The sequence below is a fragment of the Grampus griseus genome (genome assembly GCF_964374135.1).
Source record: "Grampus griseus genome assembly, chromosome: 15".
NCBI lineage: Eukaryota > Metazoa > Chordata > Mammalia > Artiodactyla > Delphinidae > Grampus > Grampus griseus.
In genome coordinates, this window is record NC_139009.1 from 22,119,976 (window position 1) to 22,143,737 (window position 23,762).

Sequence of the window (23,762 nt, forward strand, 5' to 3'; positions counted from 1 at the left end):
GGGTCTAGAAATCCTATTATACATTAGGAACATTATATATATATGGAGGGGAAAGGTCTTTTAGCTTACTGATAAGAGAATTATTTATTGGTAATTTTGTAAAGGAGAATTGATTATTCATCAAATAGGGTTGGGCTGGATGGTACTAACTTCATTTCCCACTCTTAAGATCCAAAGACTATAGAAAAGTAAGCATTAAAAAATATTTGTGAACCAGTGCCTGAGTAAATCATGGCTAAACCTCTAAATTGGATTGTTAATAACATGCATCTGGTTGCTTGTTTTCAAGTGTGATTGTACTGTTTTACTCAGTGTACTAAAGTATACTGCAAGTGTAATGATACCACTCAGAATGCTACTCATGACTATAAAGCAACCGTTATAAACAGTTGTATAGGTCCTCTATTATCAGTAAGCCACCAACATACTGCATATTGCAGTAAGTTGTGTCATAACTTACTTGAGTGACACGATGTTTTTGTATTGATTATAAAAAGAAAACATGCATTTTTCCAGATTTTGATTATAATTATAGAATATATTTGACCAAACCTAATAGAAACTAGTATTTAAATAATAGGGTATTTATTTAAAATAAGATACAATATAAATATCAAGTGATACCATCTTCAGAGTTTCTGTTGTTGGTATAGTTCAGACATAAATCAGTTTCAAGGATGGCACGTTAGGTTTCTCTTTTTATCATATTTTAATGGGAAGTTTCCGAGATGCTAAAAACAGTCATTTTGAGCTTTCATATTCTCTGTAATCTTTAGAAATTTAATTTATAAATTATGTTTTTTGAGACAATAGCCTAATGATTATATTGCTTATTCATTAGGGATTGGATTATAAACATTGAACCTTGACTCTGAGATTCTTGTCTCAATCCATTAAGATTAAGGAACGCCACATTGTTACTGCTACAGTTATTTGATTTTGTACGCATCTAGGCTGTTGCATTTTCCAGATAATTCCAAAAGCAACTACATTCTAGTTTTATTGTCACATTAAAATTATAGAATAATATTTTGACCTCACTGCTTCTTCTGTGGAAACGGACTGGAAAGTATGAGCATTATAGAGCAGTGTGTGTGTGTATTTAAAGAATCAGCTTCTGATTCTTTAGAGACCACAAAGAGCTTTTAAACTGAGACCATCCCAATGGATTTTGTATGCTGGTGGATTTCTTAAAACATCATGACAGGAGTTTAGGAAATAATGATAGAAATTAAGCGTGCATTGCCACGATTTCTACAGGGTGTTTTAGATACTTCCCCTATCAAGATAAGCTGTACTGTGACTCAAAATGAAGATCTCCTTTCGTGATAAGCTATATTATGAGGTATATGGATTATCAAAAAAAACTTTAAAGCTGACTCATTCTAAAACAGTCTTCCCTTAGTACCATAGTTCTTAGAAAACTAAATATTACCATCTCAAAATCCACCCTTTCTTAATCTCACTACAACTTGACTTTACCCTCTCTCTTCCCCTCAACCATCAAGATATTGCTTTCATTATGGTCTAGTAATCTAATTGTAAATAGCATAAGTTTTTGTCCTAATCCACTTGTTCATTGTACTTGACACTTAACCATTTCCTACTTCTAGATAATTCTTACCCTTTCAGGAGATCCTACTATTCTAATCTCTTCCTTTTGTTTTGACTATTCCTTCCCAATACTTTTTGCTCATTCCTTCTCTGCCTGCTTATTAAGTGTTTGATTCCTGTTCATTTACTGGTCTTCTTACTTTACATTCCCAAGATGGTCTCAGTCCCTTCTAAGATTTACACTACTATTAGTAAGATGAAGATACTTAGATAAATATTTTTAGCTCTGACCTCTTTTTTTTAAGCCCAAAACATTCTAAAGTCAAGGATCTGATCTGATTTTGTTCCTCCATATACTTTATTTAAATCCTCCAGGCCTTTGTAGAAAATGTTTTCTTCCATCAGATTGATCTATAGATCAAATTAGTTCCAATGAAATCTTGATTAGGTCTACAGAATTTGACAGACTGATTCAGAGGTTTATATGTGGAAGAACAAAGGATTAAAAGTAACCAAGACAATCCTGAAGAAAAATATTAAGCAGGGGGTAGGCCTACCAAATAGGAAGATTTATTTAAAAGCTCTAGTGTGTTATTGGCTCAGTGTTAAATAAAGTAGATTAATGGAATAGACTACAGCACCAGAAACAGGATAGTTAGCTCTGTAAGGAAAGGATGAACTATTCAGGAAATGCTACTGGCTCAATTGGTTATCCGTACAGAGAAACTACAGACAAAAGACGGACAACCTTTTCCAATATATGCTTTAGAGTGAGCCATGCACACATGTCTTATCTGTGGAAAGGGTTGGCGAGTACTGCTTTAAGTCGGGCACAGTTGTATTTGCATGGTTACTTTAACAAAAAATGGCTAAGTTTGATAGGCTGGGATACTAGGGGGCAAGTGATTATTACTATTATTAAAGGGTAAGAGGACAGGAGAACAAATGTGATGTAGATATACTTTATTTTATAAATTTTGTTTTGTTTTTTCATTGCTGTGTTTTTATTCTTTAAAGGGTTGCTCTGTGATTTGCTGTGGTCTGACCCAGATAAGGATGTGCAAGGTTGGGGAGAAAATGATCGTGGTGTTTCCTTCACTTTTGGAGCTGATGTAGTCAGTAAATTTCTGAATCGTCATGATTTAGACTTGATTTGTCGAGCTCATCAGGTATGAAATAATAAAACTTGGATGTTTTGATGTTTATTAACTTCACCCAGGTGTACTCCTTTTATTTTTGAGGAAATTGAGGTCCAAGAAAGCTAATTATACAAGGAAAGCAGTAGAAGAGGTAAAGCCTATACCTTGATCTCACAATTAACAATCTAATGATTAGTTAACCCTTTCTCACCCTCTAAGGGGAAAGGTTTCAAAGGAATATATTTTTGTAGTGTACTGCAATACTAACAAATTTTTCAGTTCTTGTCTGAAGCTTTCTAGAAATATTTGACCCCATTTTAATATGATAGTTACATATTATAGATAAAAATCAAATGAACTGTGTGGATTTTGATAAGAACAAACCACACTGTAAAGAGACAATTGGGGAAATTCGATTATAGGCTAGGTATTAGATATCAAGGAGTTGTTGTTAATTGTTTTAGCTCTGTGATGATACATATTGCTATGTAAGAAGGATGTCCATATTTTTCAAAATGCCTCCTCAAGTATATAGGGTAAGATGATGTATCTAAGGTTTGTTTTAAAATAACAAAAGTAAGATGCAGACATAGAGAATGGACTTGAGGACACGGGGAGAGGGAAGGGTAAGCTGGGAAGCAGTGAGAGAGTGGCATGGACATATATACACTACCAAATGTAAAATAGATAGCTAGTGGGAAGCAGCCACATAGCACAGGGAGATCAGCTCAGTTCTTTGTGTCCATGTAGAGGGGTGGGATAAGGAGGGTGGGAGGAGATAGGGGGATATATGTATATGTGTAGCTGATTCACTTTGTTTTAAAGCAGAAGTTAACACACCCTTGTGAAGCAGTTATACTCCAGTAAAGATGTTAAAAAAATAAAATACATCAGCAGAGAAAAGCGGGGGTGGATAAATGAAATAAATGTAGCAAAGTCTTGGTAATTATTGAATCAGGTTGGTGAGTAAATGGGAGTTTATTGAACTCTCTCTAGTTTTGTGTATATTTGAATTTTCATTGAAAAAAAATACATGTACAATTTAGGCGTATTTGGGGGTTTTTTGTCCTTCACCGATAGATTATATACTCCGCGGGCCTCTCACTGTTGTGGCCTCTCCCATTGCGGAGCACAGGCTCAGCGACCATGGCTCACGGGCCCAGCCGCTCTGCGGCATGTGGGATCTTCCTGGACCAGGGCACGAACCCGTGTCCCCTGCATCGGCAGGTGGACTCTCAACCACTGCGCCACCAGGGAAGCCCAGATTATATACTCTTTAAGGAGAGAATTGTGACTTGTTGGCCTTTGAATATCCACTGCCTTGTGAATTTACTGACATATTGTAACATGTAATTAGTGTTTGTTAACAAAAGCTTATTTTAACGATATATCAAGTCCTCATGCTCTCTAGAACATAACTAATTTAAAATACATTGAAAAGCATTTTTTAAAATCTTTTTTTGCTACTTTTTTAATTATTTGAAATTTGTAAGTATAATACTTAAAGATTCCTTGTTATTTCTTCGTTAAGGCAAAATTTGTTAATTATATGCTATTCTACAGTACTCCCCTTTTTTCTGTGGTCTTGCTCCCCATAACCCTTGACTACTTCTGCCTTCTTTATGTGATCCTATGTGATAACAAAGATGACAGGCCTCTCATTTTCTGCACATGTTGTATATCAAATGCCTTTTTTTCTATTAAAATTTCCTAGTTCAATTAAGTGAAGTTATGTCCCCAAATCCTTTGCTTTTGGCATATTTTTTAATCAGTGAACATTGTATTTATAGTTTAGGTAAATTAAAATAAGTCTTCCACAAGATAACAGGGCAGAGTTGCTGAGTTTCCTAATGAAATATCCACTGATAATCAGTTTTTTCAGCTATAGGTCTCTATTCATTTGTCTTTTCAGAAATAGTGATGATTTTTAAAAGTCAGGTTACTGAACTACCTTAGTTTGCATGATCTTTTTCTAGACACCTCCAAAATCCTGTTCTGCTTATTTTCAAACTTACTGTTTCTAAAATTAAGAGATTTATGATGGGAAACAACACAAACTACAGATATTTCCTTTTTTTAAAACCCTGTTCTTTTAGTAAATACGTGAATAAATAAACAAGTGAACGAGCAAACTAAGAACTAAAAGGACATACTGAGTGCCAAGCAGTATGCTGAGCTGGAGTAGATAAGGTGGACAGAGGCTTAACAGAAAAGGTTAATATCTAAATTTTACCATGAGGTAATAACAACCGGCACATGTACCTGATACTAAAGTAGGAATTATATAAAAATGTAAATAATTGTGGAAGTGCTTTCTCCAAGTATTGTAGGATAATTTTGCTTAATCAGAATACCTAGAAGACTTTAGAAAGTATTCTTGCCTACTAAAAATAAATAGAAAATATTTACATGTCATTGCATACCTCTCAAATCTGTAGACTGGGAAACACAAATTGTTTAGTTCACTCAGGAATTGACAAGAGATTCTAGAAGTCATGTTAAATCATTAAGGAAAAGAGTTACACACAAAGAAGTGTAATCTATAGGCAGCTAATTTTTTGTAGCGTGATCTGTGTACAGTAAGCTCAACTTAGTAAAAGTTTTCAGTGTGTGGCTATGTAATACTAATAGGAAATTAGAAAATGGAACAAAAATCAAGCTTCCAAAACAAAACAGGGTTTTGTTTTTTTTTTCAGGTATTTGTCACATTAATCTTAATTAGTATTAATGGTTGAGAATTTCAAAGAACACATAAATAAGTGTGTTTTTTCTTTTGACTTTTCCTTTGCCAGGTGGTGGAAGATGGATATGAATTCTTTGCTAAGCGACAATTGGTAACCCTATTTTCAGCCCCAAATTACTGTGGCGAGTTTGATAATGCTGGTGGAATGATGAGTGTGGATGAAACTTTGATGTGTTCATTTCAGGTATGATATAATATATAAACTTTGAACAACTAGAAATCTCTTTTTTTGTTTGTTTTTTTGTGTGTTTTGTTTTTTGCGGTACACGGACCTCTCACTGTTGTGGCCTCTCCTGTTGCGGAGCACAGGCTCCGGACGCACAGGCTCAGCGGCCATGGCTCATGGGCCCAGCTGCTCCGCGGCATGTGGGACCTTCTCGGACCGGGGCACGAACCCGTGTCCCCTGCATTGGCAGGCGGACTCTCAACCACTGCGCCACCAGGGAAGCCCCTCTTTTGTTTTTAATTGAAGTATAGTTGATTTACAATGTTGTGTTAGTTTCTGGTGTAAAGCAGTGATTAAGTTATACATATATATGTATTCTTTTTCATATTCTTTTCCATTGTGATTTATTACAGGATATTGAATATAGTTCCCTGTGTTATACAGTAGAACCTTGTTGTTTATCTAATTTATATATAGTAGTTTGAATCCGCTAATGCCAAACTCCTAATTTATCCCTCCGCCACCCCTTTTCCCCTTTGGTAACCAAAAGGTTTTAACAACTAGAAATCTAATTTAAACTATTGTCAGAAGAATTTTCTTTCAGATTGTGTTCTTCCCTTCAGTTAGTATAGAAAATCAGTTTTGTTCAGAAGTAAAATCACTCATAGACTCCTTTAGAGATTTCTATTTTCATTCACAAACGCTCCAGTCTTTTTGGTATATAACCCATAATTAGAGTTTTAGGAAACCTGAGTCGTGTCAGTCATTCTTGATGCAGATGTTTAAATTGTTAAATTCCTATATGAATCCTTAGATAGTGGCTTACCTACTAAAAGAATGTAAATTCAGTGAATAATTTAGATTTTGTTTTCTTCTGCAAGATGAATAGGTAGGACAGGCGTTGAGTGGAGAGAGTTATATTATGAACTTCGATTAAAATAATGTAGAATATTTACCTAAGAAAAATTTTCCAAATAATCTTAAAGTATCAATTTGTGAACATAGAGACATTTACATTTTAAAAAGAGACCAGGGCTTCCCTGGTGGCGCAGTGGCTGAGAGTCCACCTGCCGATGCAGGGGACACGGGTTCGTGCCCCGGTCCGGGAAGATCCCGCATGCCGCGGAGCGGCTAGGCCCGTGAGCCATGGCCGCTGAGCCTGCGCGTTCGGAGCCTGTGCGTTCGGAGCCTGTGCTCCGCAATGGGAGAGGCCACAACAGTGAGAGGCCCACGTACCGCAAAAAAAAGAGAGAGAGACCAGCTTTAACTTTAGTGTGCTCCTTAAAATCATTCTTGTTCATGGACTTAAGTCACTTTAATACTTAGCTTTTTGCAAAGGTTATTTTATGTTCTTAATATCACACACTGTATTTCTCTTTTTAAATGTAGAAGGGGTTTGTTTCTATCAGTTAGTAGACTTGAATGCTAAATGTTTGATTTCTCATTTTCAGTTTAAACATAGTAACCAGGCCTTATCCTTCAACAGTTGCCATAATGGAGTTGTATTAATATATCCCGCCCCCGCCCCACCGGGGCACTATGACACTGTGAATAAAAATGCTTATGAATCTTTTCTACACGTTTTTTATGTAAATACTGAAATTCTCTACCTGAAATGTAGATTAAAGCTGTGTTTACACCCAGAAGAATAAACATAATTTTTAAATGTCAGAAAGTAACAAGTATTGGTGAGGATGTGGAGAAGTTGGAACCTTATGCATTGATAGTGGGAATGGAAAATGGTGTGGCTGCTTCGCAAAACAGTTCGGCAGTTCCTCAAAAAGTTAAACATAGAATTTCTATATGACCCAGCAATTCCACTCCTAGGTATATACCTGAAAGAATTGAAAACAGGTACTCAAATACATGTATATGCATATTCATAGGAGCATTATTTATAACAGCCAAAGGTAGAAATAACCCAGATGGCCACTAGCTAAAGAGTGAATAAACAAAATGTGGAATATCCATAAAATGGCGTATTGTTTGGCAATTAAAAGTAGTGAAGTACTGGGAATTTCCTGGTGGGTCCAATGGTTAGGACTCCGCACTCTCACTGCCAAGGGCCTTGGTTTGATCCCTGGTTGGGGAACTAAAATCCCATAAGCCGCATGGCATGGCCAAAAAAAAAAAGTAATGAAGGACTAATATATGCTACAACGTCAAAATCATTATCTTAGTGAAAGAAGCCAGTCACAAAAGACCACGCATTGTGTGGTTTCATTTATTTAAAATAGCCAGAAAAGACAAATCAATAGAGAAGGTAAAGTAGTGATTGCTTGGAGTTGAAGGGAGTTTTAGGGGAGTGGAGAATGGAAATAGGGAGGGAGTGATTGCTTATGGGAACAAGGTTTCTTCCTGAGGTGACAAAAATGTTCTAATGTTAGATTATAGCAGTGGTTGTATAGCTGCAAGTATATAAAAAATTGTTGACTTGTTACATTTTAATGGGTGAACTTTATGGTATCTAATATAGCTTTTTTAAAATAAAAGATCTGTGTACACATAATAAATTAAGATCTGAAGAGTTTGTGACTAATTACCCTCTAAATAGTAGAAGAATTATGATGAGAACCTAGGTGTTTTGACTCTTAAACTAGTATTCTTTCTTCGTCATAGAGATACGCTAATTTGAAAATTTTTTTGATACTTAAGTCTAAGGATTGGGTAGTTGAAGGGATTTGTGTACTTGAGCTTTTGTACAGCAGAAAATAACACAACCTTGTAAAGCAACTATATGCCAATAAAAAATAAAATAAATAAAATTTTAAAATTATCAATGGAATGACCAGTAATAGCAATATTCAGACATTTCCTGTACTCTTTAAATGTGAGAAATGTTTGTGGAACTTTGCTGTTTTCTTCTACAGTTTTATAATTGATGTCATTTATTGAAAGGCCCACTATTGTAACAGTAATTTCCTTAAACTTATTGTACTTGAAAAAATAACATTGTTACTAAATTATTTACTTTAAGATATTGAAACCGTCTGAAAAGAAAGCTAAGTACCAATATGGTGGACTGAATTCAGGACGTCCCGTCACTCCACCTCGAACAGCTAATCCACCGAAGAAAAGGTGAAGAAAGGAACTCTGTAAAGAAACCATCAGATTTGTTAAGGACATACTTCATAATATATAAGTGTGCACTGTAAAACCATCCAGCCATTTGACACCCTTTATGATGTCACACCTTTAACTTAAGGAGACGGGTAAAGGATCTTAAATTTTTTTCTAATAGAAAGATGTGCTACACTGTATTGTAATAAGTATACTCTGTTATAATATTCAACAAAGTTAAATCCAAATTCAGAATTGCCCATTAAATTTACATCTTCACGTATCACAGTTTTTAAAGTTGAAAAGCATCCCAGTTAAACTAGATGTGATAGTTAAACCAGATGAAAGCATGATGATCCATCTGTGTAATGTGGTTTTAGTGTTGCTTGGTTGTTTAATTATTTGGGGCTTGTTTTTGTTTTGTTTTGTTTGTTTTTGCTAAAATAATGTAAATTCTTTAAATTTTTTCCCAGACATTTTAAAAAGTGAAATGTGGGAAGAGCTTTAAAGACATTCATCGACCTTAATTTTCCATTGCTTATTTACTTATGTACCTGTTTGATCTTACTAAGAAAACTTATGCCTCATTACAGTAAAAAGGAATTTTAGAGATATTTTTTAAAAATATGCAAACTGTCCAATCGAGTGATTTAATCAGTTTGGGCAAACATTACAGCTGATAGTGAATATTTTGCTTTATACAGAAATTGCCACTGATTTGGATTTGTGCACTCTAATTTTAACTTATTGATGCTCTATTGTGCAGTAGCATTTTCATTTAACTTTAAGATAAGGCTCATTTAGTATACCCAACTAGTTGGTAATGTGATTATGTGGTACCTTGGCTTTAGGTTTTAATTCGCACGAAACACCTTTTTGGCATGCTTAACTTTCTGGTAACACCCTCACCTGCATTGGTTTTGTTTTTTGGTTTTTGTTGTTGTTGTTGTTGTTTGTTTTTAGATCCACAGAACATGAGAATCCTTTTTTGACAAGCCTTGGAAAGCTGACATTATCTCTTTTTTCCTCCCTCTGTACGAAGGATGTATTTAAATGAATGCTGGTCAGTGGGACATTTGTCAACTATGGGTATTGGGTGCTTGACTGTCTAATATTGCCATGTGAATGTTGTATACGATTGTAAGGCTTATGTCACTAAAGATTTTTATTCTGATTTTTCATGATCAAAGTTCATATGATATTGTATAGACATGCTTTGTAGTGAACTATAGTAGCAATAATTTCTGTACATGATCAAGGGTTTATTGCAGCATTTCTTTTCCTGTTCTCTTTTTTTTTTTAAGGGTAGTATTAACAAATGACAGGAATAGAAAAGTCAACATAAAGATTTTAGAAGGAGAACTTACAGGACACAGATTTGTGATGCTTTGGATGCAACACTTTTGGATGTGATTCTCAAAGCTTTTATTGAGCGTTGTCAAATTTGTAAGCTTCATAGGGATGGACATCATATTTATAAATGCCCTTCTATAAGTGCTACCATAGATGTGAAATTCTTGACCTTAATATCGTCTTTGAAATTGTTAAATTGAGAATTCTGTTAACTTACGTTTTAAGAATTGGCGTATTGTATTACTGCAAGAGATTTGATTTTCAGCACAGTGCAACGTTCTTTCAAATGCATATGTCTTTTTTTTCTAATTCCATTTTGTTTTAAAGCACATTTTAAATGTAGTTTTCTCATTTAGTAAAAGTTGTCTAATTGATATGAAGCCTGACTGGTTATTTTATTCCTTTTTTTTTTTCCTTTACAGTGAGACATTTAAACACATTTTATTCAAATAGATTTTAATGTTTTTAACGCATACTGAATTGGTTCTTTTTTAAAATTGTCTATGTACTGCATATGATGTATTAGGTTAGGTCACACAGGCTTTTTATCTAATGTGATTTAAATATCTTCCTAGCGGAAGAGTAAGTTGAGCAATTTTTAATAGAATTTTAGATGTATTCTTATCAGCGTAGTGTGAAGGGGGTCTAGAAAATAAACCTTTGGCAGGAGACAGGGCAGTCTTTTATTAATCTTAGTAATAGTCAAAACACATTAATTTGGATCCTACATACTGGGTTTTTGTAGTAATTTAGCCAGGTCAGTACTGAATATGAAAAAAATAGTCACTAATTAAGCAAATTAATATTGGTCGCTGAATTTGAAGAATAGAAATTTATCATGTTTTAAAATTATTCAAGCAGTCTTAAAATACTTTAACAGCTTCTATTCCTATAATGTGTTCATTACAAATATTATTTGCTTGGTAACTCTGCTACTTGAAATAAATAAAACTTTCTTAGCAGAAAAATATCCTATAATTCTAGTGTCACTAATTTGTTCTTCCCTGTTGCTAATTTATATCATTTTTCCTCTGATTTTTAATAATTTTCTATATTCAGATTTATTCTAAACGTCATGACATTCAGAGTCATTAAACACACTAGATAACTGTGATAATGTGATGATCACATGGATTATTATGGTCCATTTCTGTTCTTGAATGGAAAGAATCAACTACAAATTGCATTTGAAGCTTTACCATTCATTATTTTAATTTTGCCCAGGGACCAATTTTAATCATGATCAGCAGGACAGGTTTGTTCAAAATGTTGAGTCAAAATACCTGCAAGCAGAATTTTAAAGTTTAAAATGTGGCTGGTTGGAAGTGGAAGAGGTTATAATAGGCCTTAAAAAAAAAAATTTGTCTAAGGGAAAACCAGGAGCATCTTGAGATGTGTCCCTTAAGAGTATATAAAAGTGTGTTATATCGAGCCAAGGAACTTAAGTATATCTCCATATATAAGTTCACGTACATTCCTCTGTCTACTTGGCAACTGTTAACTTCTGAACCAAAAGAACAAATTTTTTTCTTTCACATCTTTACATTAAAAATGTGTTTAGAGAAGGAAAATAGGCTTACTTTACTCTTGCTGCCCTGACTCAATCCACCTCTTCTCTTCCTTGTAAATCCATCCTTGAATAAAAGCTGTGCCTGAGAAAACACTTAATAGCCTGACTATACCAGTGCCCTCACGTAGAAATACTCTATCCCTTTTTTGCTAGTAGATTTCAGTGTTTTATAATTTCCTTAAACAGCTAAAAAGTGGTTAAAGAGAGTTTAAAGTGACAGGGTACCTTGCAAAATCAACAGCAGTTCAATAAAACATAAATTGATTCCCTATAAGTATATGATGAAAGTTTTATTATCTTTATTCTCTTTATAATGTTTCAACAAAAGTGAAATTTAGATACAGTGTAGAAAGTTTGATCTCTTGTTCAGTTTTACCTGTACTTTTGAATGCCAGAATTTCTAAATAAATCCCCTGATTAGAAAAAAAATTTTTAATAAGAAAATTTCATTATTTTCCAATCTTAGTGTAATTTAACATCAAACTCCAGTTTACATGGACCTAATGCAATAATAGACTTTGTTGTGTCCACATTCCAAAACATGAAACATTTGCAAGACAAAAAAATCATTCTTTTTCCTTCTTCATCATTTCTATATATTTTGGGGGATTTTTTGTTTTTTAAAAAAAGATACAAACAATCATGAAGTTTACCTTTTTGGACTTAAGGCATAACATGAAATTGCACATTATTCTAAAGCTTAATTTTGAAATGAATTAGTTCTATCAAACCCTGTTTGCGTTTACATTATTTAAATTATATAGTATTTTATTTCTATTCTTGCTGTAAATTCTAATGCTGTTCATGGATTGTGCATTTCCTGTGCAGTCTTTGCCTGTTGACAGTTATTAACAGTGCAGTATAGAATCCAGATACTGAGCTTTCAGTTTCTTAGTTATCATTTCAGTTCAAAGTATGCTGCTTAATTGTGTGGAAGATCCAATCCATTTTTGTTGTCCAGCCACCGTAGTGTGCATCATTGGTTTTATGAAATATTCCAAAGCCTCCTGCTCAGTTTTATCTAAAGCTAGGGTCTTTCGAATGTATGCAGTATCATGAAAAGATTGTAGTTCTGGCATTCCAGAGCCAAGCATCATTGAGAAAAGATTTATGAAGAGATTGACATGCTGCCGAATAGCTAGATAAGCCTTGTAACACATCTCCTGAAACCTCTCAGATTCTCTTATCTTTGTGCATTCTTGGGCTCCTTTACTAATCACTATTAAGAAATGTTGGGTCAAATCAAATGGTACACGCTCTCGTTTATAACCAAATTTTTTCTTCTTGTGATCCAAAAAGTGTCCAAAATCTTTATGAAACAGTTGTTCATCATCTTTAACCATGATGTTACTATTGTGACCATCTCCAATTCCCAAAATGAAGATAGCAACACAATACCCAGCACATGAACATGTAAACAGATCGATGGCTGCATATTTCTCCCTTGTTCTTGTCTTTGAGCCACTGATGTAGTGTGTGGCTGTTGAACTGCAGGGCACCTTTCAGGCCTCCTTTAGACTGCATTTGCATAATAGTGTGAATTTCTCACCACCTCAGTAAGTCCCACACAGTCACCAATTGACAACCATAAGGTAACATTTGAAAATCAAAACCTTGATTTTGTCAGATATTTTCCATAATGCAAATAATTTGAAGTGTTAGCATATCTTGCCATAAATCATCACCATTTTAAAAAATCTCGTTCTGAAAGAGTAATTCTGATGTGATGTCTGGGTTCTCCCAATTCAACCACGGTGGCCTTTTTGCAGAGGACATAATTCGACACTCTTCAAGCCTGAGATTTCCCAGCTGATGAGCAGGGTTTAGAGGCAATAGAAAGCCCTGAAGAGCATCCGTGAAATCTGGCAGCCGCATTTGCTCAACTAAAAACTTCATCTGCACCTGCTGTGTTTCATCCTTCTTCTCTTGTTTGAGAATGTCAGTTAAGTTAATGAGCTCTTCCCATAGCTTCAACCTGCCTGTTCAGGTGTTTCAAATACACCCCACATGCACAGCAATAGGACTCCAAAAGCAGGCCAAACCTGTTTTATGGTGCATCTCAGATTTTAAATGCCAAGAGAAAAAGTGCCTAATCCTTTGATTAGTCAATGCTTTTTTGAGTAAAAATCTCACAAGTAGGTTATCCAAATACTGTTCATAGTTTAGGGCCTGTACTAGCGGAATTAGGTACTGAGAAAGTTTGTCATCTGTTAAATATTTTTCTGAGCATTGAACAGCAAAACCTTGAACCATGGGATCTGGGTAATTGCAGTCCAGAAGCTCCATAGCCTGTTGAGGTTTGATTGGAGGCCAATCGTTTACCAAGCAGTACATCTGAGCTACTTCATCTCTAGAATTCCATTTAACAGACAGAGTTAATTTGGGTAGAATTTCAGGGATAGTTACACAAGTGTCTGTGGCTCCACAGAAAATCTCTTAGTGATTTCAGATAGAGGATCTCATGTACAAATTGCTTGGAGCTGTTAGCATTTTCTCAATTCATTGTCTCTAGCTAGTCTGTTACTCAGTCCTGCATGGGAATAACTACATCGTGCTTCTCGGGATACAGACCAATTGGCATGCTCTTCAATCACTGACATATCTGGAAACCACCACACTGCCGAGCCAGCCAAACTCCAACTCTAAACATGGAGTTTCTTTATTTGGATTTGATCCAGTAACACCAGTAGAGTTCAGCAAATCTTCAGGTTCATGAGGTACTGGCGAAAGATTCAAAGCCATTTTTCCAGATACTAGAGTATCTGTGTAATCAAACAAGTTTATATTTCCCCAGCCCAACGGACAGTGTTCCTCCTTAGCGCCCTTTCGGCCTTTAACAGAACAAATGGAAAGGCAAAGTTGAGCAGCATGAGGAAGATCAGGAATGTATATATCTTAATTCAGCCATTCATTCCACCTGGGATTGGAACAAGGTACTCTTTGAGTGTTCACATTATCACATAAGCGTTCTCCTCCATGGTAGATACCTGTTCTAACATAGATCTTGTCAGTGTCTCGAATATTTACATTCACATAGGTTGCACAAAGAATTTTTATTCTGAGTGCGCTATTTATAACCCAAAGGGATTTTGTAGATGTTTCTCCATTCGTATATGGTGTAGCTGTGGAGATGCATCTGGAATAAGATGGCATTGTAAAAATCCATTGGCAGTTGAGAGTAGAGCCTTTCTTTAGCCATCAGCATCAAACTAGGCACCCTCCCAAGCATTATACAGCTTCTTATATACTTACACTAAGGATATTTTTCTAGAAAGTATTTGTCACATCCGCACACTTTTTTTTTTTTTTTTTTTTTTTGCGGTACGCAGGCCTCTCACTGTCGTGGTCTCTCCCGTTGCGGAGCACAGGCTCCGGACGCGCAGGCTCAGCGGCCATGGCTCACGGGCCCAGCCGCTCTGCGGCATGTGGGATCCTCCTGGACCGGGGCACGAACCCGTGTCCCCTGCATCGGCAGGCGGACTTTCAACCACTGCGCCACCAGGGAAGCCCCACACACTTTTAAAATATACTTGCCCTGATACTCTAAAACACAGAGTTTCAGTTGTTCAGATGATAGCAACATACTTTGAATTTTTTTCCTGATCACTTCAGCAATTACTTGTTCTGGCACATAGTCATGGTTTGATTTTCAGAGTATACTTCTTGTCATTTGGAGAAACTATTACCCAAATCACCACTATTATTTGCCCTTTATCCAATTTATTATGTATGCGCTTCGGCAGTTCTCGTGAAGATTCTACATTTGGGGGATAGACATACATTGCTCTACCATGAGGTGAATTGAGATCCGTAAGATCCACAGCTTTACAAACATTGAGAATATTTCTTCGAAGTCCTGTACTTCTGGATCTTTAACCATATCGAATTCACACACTGGCATGCCAACGGCAAAACCAGTTTCTCGGTTGAGGATCTTTTCTTCATGGTTGCCTAATGGTTCAGTTACTTTTTTAAAGGGTTGAAAAAGCATAAGGTCACAAAGTCGTCTTGTTTCATGAAAAAATTCTTCCCTTTCTGCTTCTTGGGTAACACAAAAGGTAAGAACATTCATCTTGAAGTTGATGGTGAGGGTATTTTCTCACTTCTTTAAATAGTTCATGTTTTATAGTTATTAGTGTAGCCTCACGGAGGTATTCTGAAGTTACTATCATCCCATTTGGTAGTAAACATTCTACTAGGAGTCTTGGCATCAAGTGGATGCCCCACAGTTCACCTGATGATGGTCTTGGAGGCATTGTTCTGATCCTTTACAAGTTTTACATATAAAAGTACTTTGCAGAATTAGATGCGTGGCTGTCCCAAGGCAGAAATGCTGGGAGCTCCTAGAACCTAACCGCCTCGGGTCCCGGCGAGGTCCCAGCCCCGCCTCCCAGCCCCCCTGCCCCGCCGCTCCGGAGCTGCCCGGCCAGGCCCGAGCCCTGCCTCGCCAGCAGCCCGGCGGCAGCAGCCCGAGACCTCAGCGGCCGCCTAGAAGATTTTTAAAGTAAAAACTTCCTTCAGCTACCACCTCTTACATTGGCTGACATTAAATCATAAACTTATTTAATTTCTTATTATTTTCTTTCTTGTACAGATTGCCAGTGTTTTTATTACACCTTATTTTTACAAAAGTGGCTGTAAATCTTTTTTCCTCTTAGGGATCTTTGCCAGCTAATGTGGTTACAAAATCTTACTTGTAACCCAGATTGTTCTGGGTATCAATAGAATGGAAGATTACAAATGTGTTATGAGGTGTGTGTTGTATGTATGTGAAAGGGAGCGAGAACAAACTGCCTGAAAGCTCACAGATTCGGCATTTTTTTTTTTATTTTTTTAATTTTTCTAAAATGATGTTATTTAAATAATTTTGACTCAAACTTTTAGCATTCATGGTAATTTGTATTTTGCCTTCGAATCTTTTTTTTTAACATCTTTATTCGAGTATAATTGCTTTACAATGGTGTGTTAGTTTCTGCTTTATAACAAAGTGAATCAGTTATACATATACATATGTTCCCATCTCTTCCCTCTTGCATCTCCCTCCCTCCCACCCTCCCTATCCCACCCCTCTAGGTGGTCACAAAGCACCCAGTTGATCTCCCTGTGCTATGCGGCTGCTTCCCACTAGCCATCTATTTTACATTTGGTAGTGTATATATGTCCATGCCACTCTCTCACTTTGTCACAGCTTACCCTTCGCCCTCCCCATATCCTGAAGTCCATTCTCTAGTAGGTCTGTGTCTTTATTCCCATCTTGCCCCTAGGTTCTTCATGACCTTTTTTTCCCCCCTTAGATTCCATATATATGCGTTAGCATGCATATACACTGGAATATTACTCAGCCATAAAAAGAAACGAAATGGAGTTATTTGTAGTGACATGGATGGACCTAGAGTCTGTCATACAGAGTGAAGTAAGTCAGAAAGAAAATCAGCATTTCTTTGGTACTGCGTGCAAAAAGGTGGGAACCTAAGATCTATCCCTGGAGGTTTTCAGTCAAGCCTGGCCTGGGCTCACCAAGTAAGATGTGTTTTAATTTTTGCAGCTTCTTAAATCTGAGTATTTAAGAAGTCCTCTTAATAGTGAAGTCCTCTTAATAGTGAGAGGGCCTCTCACTATTATTACAATAGTGTGCCTTTTAGCACACTAATTTATAGTCTATCATGTATAAACATGATTATTGACAAAGTCACAAAGACAGAATACAGTACAACAGGAAAGAAGTAGTCCAGAGGAGTCCTTAATGTATGTAATACATTTAACTGGAATAACTTAAGTCTTAAATCTCCTAGTGTATTTCTTAGGAAAAAAGAGCCGAGGAAACAAAACCGGCGTGATGAAACTTTTTTTATCCGACTGCCTCCAATATGTGATTCTCAAACTGATACTGGGGGCTTCCCTGGTGGCGTAGCGGTTGAGAATCTGCCTGCCAATGCAGGGGACACGGGTTCGAGCCCTGGTCTGGGAAGATCCCACATGCCGCGGAGCGGCTAGGCCCGTGAGCCACAACCGCTGAACCTGCGCGTCTGGAGCCTGTGCTCCGCAACAAGAGAGGCCGCGATAGTGAGAGGCCCGCGCACCGCAATGGGGAGTGGCCCCCGCTTGCCGCAACTAGAGAAAGCCCTCCCACAGAAACGAAGACCCAACACAGCCATAAATAAATTAATTAATTAATTAAAAAAAGAAATTGAATACAATATTTTTTAAAAAACTGATATTGGCATAGTTTCTGAAAATGCTGTCACCAACAGATTATTAACAGACTGACACCTACCCCACCATTCTTGGGGTAAACATGAGCTCTGTCTCTAGCTCTCTTAGTGTAATAAGGATTCCTGAGAATGCAGGCATAAGGGGTGGAATCACTTGAAAAATCGTATTCCGGTCGAACTCAGGAAACTACTCAACTTACCAAATTAAAAATTAATAACCTACTTCAATACCTCAGAAGAACTTATGTGAGGCCGAGGGTCCCATTCTCTGTTACACATCTGTGATGCAGTATATGCCTTAAGTTTTAGAAACAAATCCCTGTCTCCTGGGATAATTGCCCCAGGTTTTTGTAGCCCATCTCTAGCTGGGGCCTGGTAACACCACTGAAATTAATTTGATAATATCAAAAATCTAGGTTAAAAGCTTTCTATTTAATAGGGCTTCCCTGGTGGCGCAGTGGTTAAGAATCCGCCTGCCAATGCAGGGGACACGGGTTTGAGCCCTGGTCCGGGAAGATCCCACATGCTGTGGAACAACTAATCTCGTGTGCCACAACTACTGAGCCTATGATCTAGAGCCCACGAGCTGCAACTACTGAAGCCCATGCGCCTAGAGCCCGTGCTCCGCAACAAGAGAAGCCATTGTAATGAGAAGCCCGCACACCGCAACGAAGAGTAGCCCGTGCTCGCCGCAACTAGAGAAAGCCCACAAGTAGCAACAAAGACCAAACGCAGCCAAAAATAAATTAAATAAATAAATTTAAAAAAGAAAACACCACTTTATAGCAGTACACCATATATACTCAATAAATGTTTAAAAAAAAACAGCTTTCTATTACTGTACTGTACAGCCTGTTTTTCGTGGAGTACCCTAATCTTTTATTAAGTGAGTATCCTAAACTATTTGGGTATCCTCACTGACAGGTTAACACAAATTGTGATCTATTCCATTTTTGAAAGAAAATCAATTATTTGCTGTACAGATCCGTTAATATGTTGGGCGTTCCTTCAAAAAGTTGTTCCATTTGGTCCTTAGAAGCCTTTGGGTCTAGATAAGTCTAATTTTGACTAGAATGTATGGACAGAGATTTTTTGTCTCTTTTGTTCGCTGATGTGTCTCCAGCTTCTAGAGTAGTGCCTAGCACATAGTAAGTATGCAAATGTTGGTTTAATGAATGGCAAATGAGTTTCAAAAATCACTATTACTACCACTATTTTGACACTGTGACCTTTTGGAGAAATTAGCAAAAAATAATATAGTTGCAGTTTTTATTTATCTTCATCTAACTGCTTTTTGTCTCGTACAAGAATGCTGGAATAGTCTCAGGAGAAAATTGATCTGGGTCTATATGGCAAAAATAGTTTGTTGTCAAACCTGTAATCCTTATTTGGTAAAATATTAATAAGTATGAGAAGTCAGTGTTCAGTTAGTTGAAGGAACGTTTCTCAGCTAGCTGCTGACAGGCACACTGGGGAAGTTGCCTCTTGTTCAGAATCAAACTTTCCAAGATCCTTATGGGTACTTTCTTGCCTCCCCTTTGCTATAGTTTATTTAGGTTCTGTTTTATTGACCTTAAAGTCATCTTTGCTGTGAGCCACTTCGAATATTTTTAGGAAAGTGATATCGTTTTGTGTAACATTTTGTGTTTCAGAAGTCACCTAGTAAATATGAACACTTAAAACCAGGAATCAAAACTTGAAAGTGGAGAGGCTATTGCCTCATTTTAACAAATAAGGATTATGTCATAGGCAGAAGCAAGAATGGGGAGAAATCAAGAAAGATATTTTCATTAATGAGCAAAAAAGTGAGGTACAGTGGAGAAAACTATTCTAGAGAGAAATTTTATAAAGTCCTTCTATCTAACTATTGTTCTATCCTAATACTTCTGAAGACTTTATCTCTACCATATAAAAGAGCAGTCAGCCAGGCTGCATTCTTGGTCATAGTGCAAAATTCCAGGAAGGGAATTTTGCCCAGCTTGAATCAAGGGCCGGCCCTTATGACTCCAGTGAGTGAGGAAGGAGAGAGATGATATTGCATGAATCTAGCTGCTATCTCTACACCCAAGTGGTTTGGGAGGTTCAGTAGAACATTTCCTAGAAAAGGGGTGCTGAAAATAAAGCTGTCCTCTACAATACACCTTAAAAGATAATCTAGTCACAAAAAGACTGAAAATATGACATTGGCAAGATGTCGACTAATGGAAACTCTTACTTAAAACTGGTAAAACTACCTGGGAAATGAATTTAGCATTGATAATCTTGTATAGTTGAAACTGTGCATACTCTAAAACCCATCAGTTTCACTTTAAAGCATTTATGGAAAAACCACGAGTGCACCATGGGGCATACATATATAAACAGAAGTATTGTAGTATTCAAAATATTTGACTTTAATACACGGGCACTGACCAGACACCAACTCATCAGAGCCTGTGCAAGCTATAAATAACTAATTTGGCTTTACAGAGGCATAGCAGCTGATAACCAGGTCTGTGCATGGGAATACTCAGAGCGTTCATAGCAAAAAATAACACAAGTGACTTGACAGAAGCATTGATTCATTATGGTATATTTACAGAATAATCCTACACAGGAATGAAAATGATTTACTGTCATTCATTAGTGTGTCTAAATCTTGAAACTATGAAGAATACAAAGAGTATTAAATTTTCAAACAAGATTTGTGTTTAAGAATACGGTAAATCTAAAAAGAAAATGGAATGGGGGAATTAATTCCCTGGCGGTCCAGTGACTAGGACTCAGCACTTTCAATCCCTGGTGGGGGAACTAAGATCCTGTAAATTGGGGAGGGGGGGATGGGAAAAGCAAAAGTCACCTCTGCTGGGAAGTAAGGAGAGGAGGAGGAGCATACAGAATCTCAACAGTATTGTTTAATGTTCTATTCCTTGGATCTTAGGTTCATGCTTTTTGGGTGGGCAGTGGCTTCTTGAGGTTTTGTTTTATGCTAAGCTTGCATATATGTTACTAATATTCTTTTGTACATATCAAATATTTCATTTTTTATAAATTTATATGCAATCCCATTTATGGAAAAGAGGCCTAGCTTTTTTTTTTTTTTTTTTTTTTTTTTTGCGGTACGCGGACCTCTCACTGTTGTGGTCTCTCCCATTGCGGAGCACAGGCTCCGGACGCGCAGGCCCAGCGGCCATGGCTCACGGACCCAGCCGCTCTGCAGCATGTGGGATCTTCCCGGACCGGGGCACGAACCTGTGTCCCCTGCATCGGCAGGCGGACTCTCAACCACTGCGCTATCAGGGAAGCCCGAGGCCTAACTTTTGATTTAAAGTGAGAGACATGCAACTCTTCCTTTCACTTGAACCCTTAGGAGCCACTGTAAGGTTACTAATTGGCCTGATTTCAATTTCATTGTGTCTCAGGGAATAGGCCTGAGGAAAGGGAGTGAGACAAGAGAATGGCCAGTTAATGGAGCAATCAAAACACACATTTATAGATGCATTAAGTTTGCTTTTATGGCCTCCGTTTGTGGTACCCCAAAATAATGACAATAGTAACATCAAAGATCACTGATCATGGATCACCATAACAAATATAATAATAATGAAAATGTGTGTAATGTTGCAAGAATTAGCCAAATGTGACAGACATGAAGTGAGAAAATGCTGCTGGAAAAGTGGCGCTAATAGACTTGCTCTACGCAGGATTGCCATAAACCTTCAATTCGTAAAAAATGTAGTATCTGCAAAGCACAATAAAACAAAGCAGTATGCCTGTAGTAGTCATTCATTGTTCAGTAAACATTCTGTGTACTCAAGGCTGGAAATTAGTAATCACAATAAACCCTGATACCTTGTGGAAAAGAGAACCACCAGGGAAAGAGAGAATGAGGCTCAAAGCAGTGTTTTCCTAGGAGAATCAGTATTTAAGGTTTTCACAACCAGTTTATGCTTCTTGGTTCATTCCCCCATTTAAGGGCCATGGGGAAAATATCCAAAATGCTTATAAGGAAAAATGAGTTTGCAGATTGTGTCCTCTTTCATGTAGGTGATTTTTTGCCATCATCTAGCCGTGTGAGAGCCCGAGAAAGAAGGGAACTAAATATTCATTCTTCAGAGTTGCTGACTGAGGAACTAATTGCTAGGAAGTGCCACAAATACGCAAGGCCAAATTGCTTTTTAAGTGTGATAGTTGTGGTAACTGAAAAATCTAGAAGCAATGCAAATATCAAAATGATTTACATTTGGTCCATCCACTCTGGACTATTATGCAGTCGTTAAGAATACTCAGAAAGACTGTAGCAACATGAAAAAAGGCCATGATACGTTAACAGGGGGAAAAAAGCAGGTTATACATTAGATAGAAGGGAAGCGAAGAGTAAAAGATGTCACGTACAAAATTTAAAAGCTATGAAGAATCCTTTTACTTATTCATTGAACAAACATTTATTAAGCACCTTACATCCCAGGCACCAGGTCAAAAAGAAAAGGTTCCTGTAGAAGAAATTAGTTTGGAACAATAGATTTAACAGGATAGAATAACATTACCCCTTCTCACAAAGAGCCACGGTGCTCACACCTTTCTTTTTTGGTTTAGGTTGTCTCTTCCTCTGTTTCTACGGTTATTTTAACGTAGCAGTAATTTACAATTGCTGCTGCGAAGCTCACCTCTGATTCTTCGTCCTCCTGCTGTTGACGTCTCCGTTTACCGCGTTCCTGCCAGTGTGTGTGCCCGGTGCGGTGGAGGAGGGGTAAGTTAAGACCCGACGTCCCAGCCCGGCAGGGCCTCTCCATCTCGCAGCAGGGAAGATAAATGGCTCTAATCCAAGCCTGACTTTGGTAAGTGTCCAAGGGTAAGGCGTTACATTAGAAGGCAAGAATTGGTCTGGGAGTGTCGAGGCGTTTTACCAGGACCTTGCCGGGAGGGAAAGCAAGGCCGGGTAACGTGACAAGGTGGGCAGGCGGCTGAGGCTGCGAGTGCAGCGCGAGGTGGGAGGGGAGGCGCGCGTGCCTTGGGCTGGCCCCGCCCCCGGAGACAGGCTTTGCGCGCTGATTGGCCCGCGCCGGCCTCGCTCCGGGTTGGCGGGAGGTCTCCGAGCCCGCCGTGCCGCGGTGGAGTAACCTGAGAGCAACCGTCTGAGGCCTGGGGCGTCTGGGGAAGGCTGCCCGCCGGCCCGGCCCCCGCTCACTAGCCTCGGTTTTCCGCAGGTACTCTCCGCTCGCGCCCTGGCTTCGGGCCTCGCCGGCAACTCTCCAGTTTTCGTTGTGCCTGGTTCCTCCGTCCCCTCTCTCCCCCAACGACGCCACCCTCAGTGTGTGAGGTAGCGGCGGCGTCTTGGCCCCTTCCGCCCGTGAGTTCCCCGCCTCAGGTGCCGGCGGGGAGGAGGGGCGTCGCGGTCGTACGGCGCCTGCCGACGCAGGGCCGCGGGGCCGGGGACGGCGGCGAAGTAGAAAGAGGGAGGCGGGGCGCCCCCCTCGGCCGGGTTTGTCGGGCTTCGCCGGCACAGTGCTGTTTGGCTCAGCTGGTCGTGCTCACTAGTGGGCGGGGGAGGGGAGGGGACAAAGGGGTTGGGGGGAGATGCGTCCCCAAGTGCTAGCCGTGCCCTCTCCTCAGCGGGCGCTCCCCTCCTCGGGAAGGAAGGCCCTTAGGAAAGAGCTCGTGCCTTCCCGCAGCACGCCCGCCCACCTGCCTTTTCCCTTGGCCCATTTATCCAAATTTACTAATGTCCCTTTCTTACATTTCCAGTACGACTGGAGGCCAACTAGCTTCTATTAAAAAATAAATAAACTTTAGAAGTAATTTAACATTTAAAGACTGATAAACCCATGCTATGTTAAAATTGAGATCCTGTCTCTACAAATTTTATTCTTTATCATGAGCACATTAAAAAAATACCTATGGTCTCTGTTACCAATAAAATTTTAACATTTAAATTACATGTACTAGTTGAGGTGAAGTTTGGTTTTCTGTCACATTGGGACTCTTC

At 38.2% G+C, this 23,762-nt stretch overlaps 1 protein-coding gene and 1 pseudogene across 3 annotated transcripts in view; one reads left to right on the forward strand and one right to left on the reverse strand.

Moving 5' to 3' along the window:
- The window catches only part of PPP1CB (protein phosphatase 1 catalytic subunit beta), a 37,623-nt gene extending 27,234 nt beyond the window's left edge, over positions 1-10,389 (forward strand). For both annotated transcript variants that reach the window (XM_082671991.1, XM_082671992.1), the window contains exons 7-9: positions 2,572-2,723; positions 5,486-5,620; positions 8,580-10,389. In XM_082671991.1, the coding sequence (XP_082528117.1) occupies positions 2,572-2,723; positions 5,486-5,620; positions 8,580-8,684 (392 nt within the window). In that variant the 3' untranslated portion in view covers positions 8,685-10,389. The remainder of the gene's footprint in view (positions 1-2,571; positions 2,724-5,485; positions 5,621-8,579) is intronic.
- Positions 10,390-12,488: 2,099 nt separating this feature from the next.
- Positions 12,489-15,841, reverse strand: LOC309834227 (phosphatidylinositol 4,5-bisphosphate 3-kinase catalytic subunit alpha isoform-like; annotated as a pseudogene). Its single transcript has 2 exons — positions 15,099-15,841; positions 12,489-14,879 (listed from the first exon to the last, which is right to left on the reverse strand). The product of its transcript is annotated as a phosphatidylinositol 4,5-bisphosphate 3-kinase catalytic subunit alpha isoform-like (transcript).
- Positions 15,842-23,762: the final 7,921 nt, after the last annotated feature.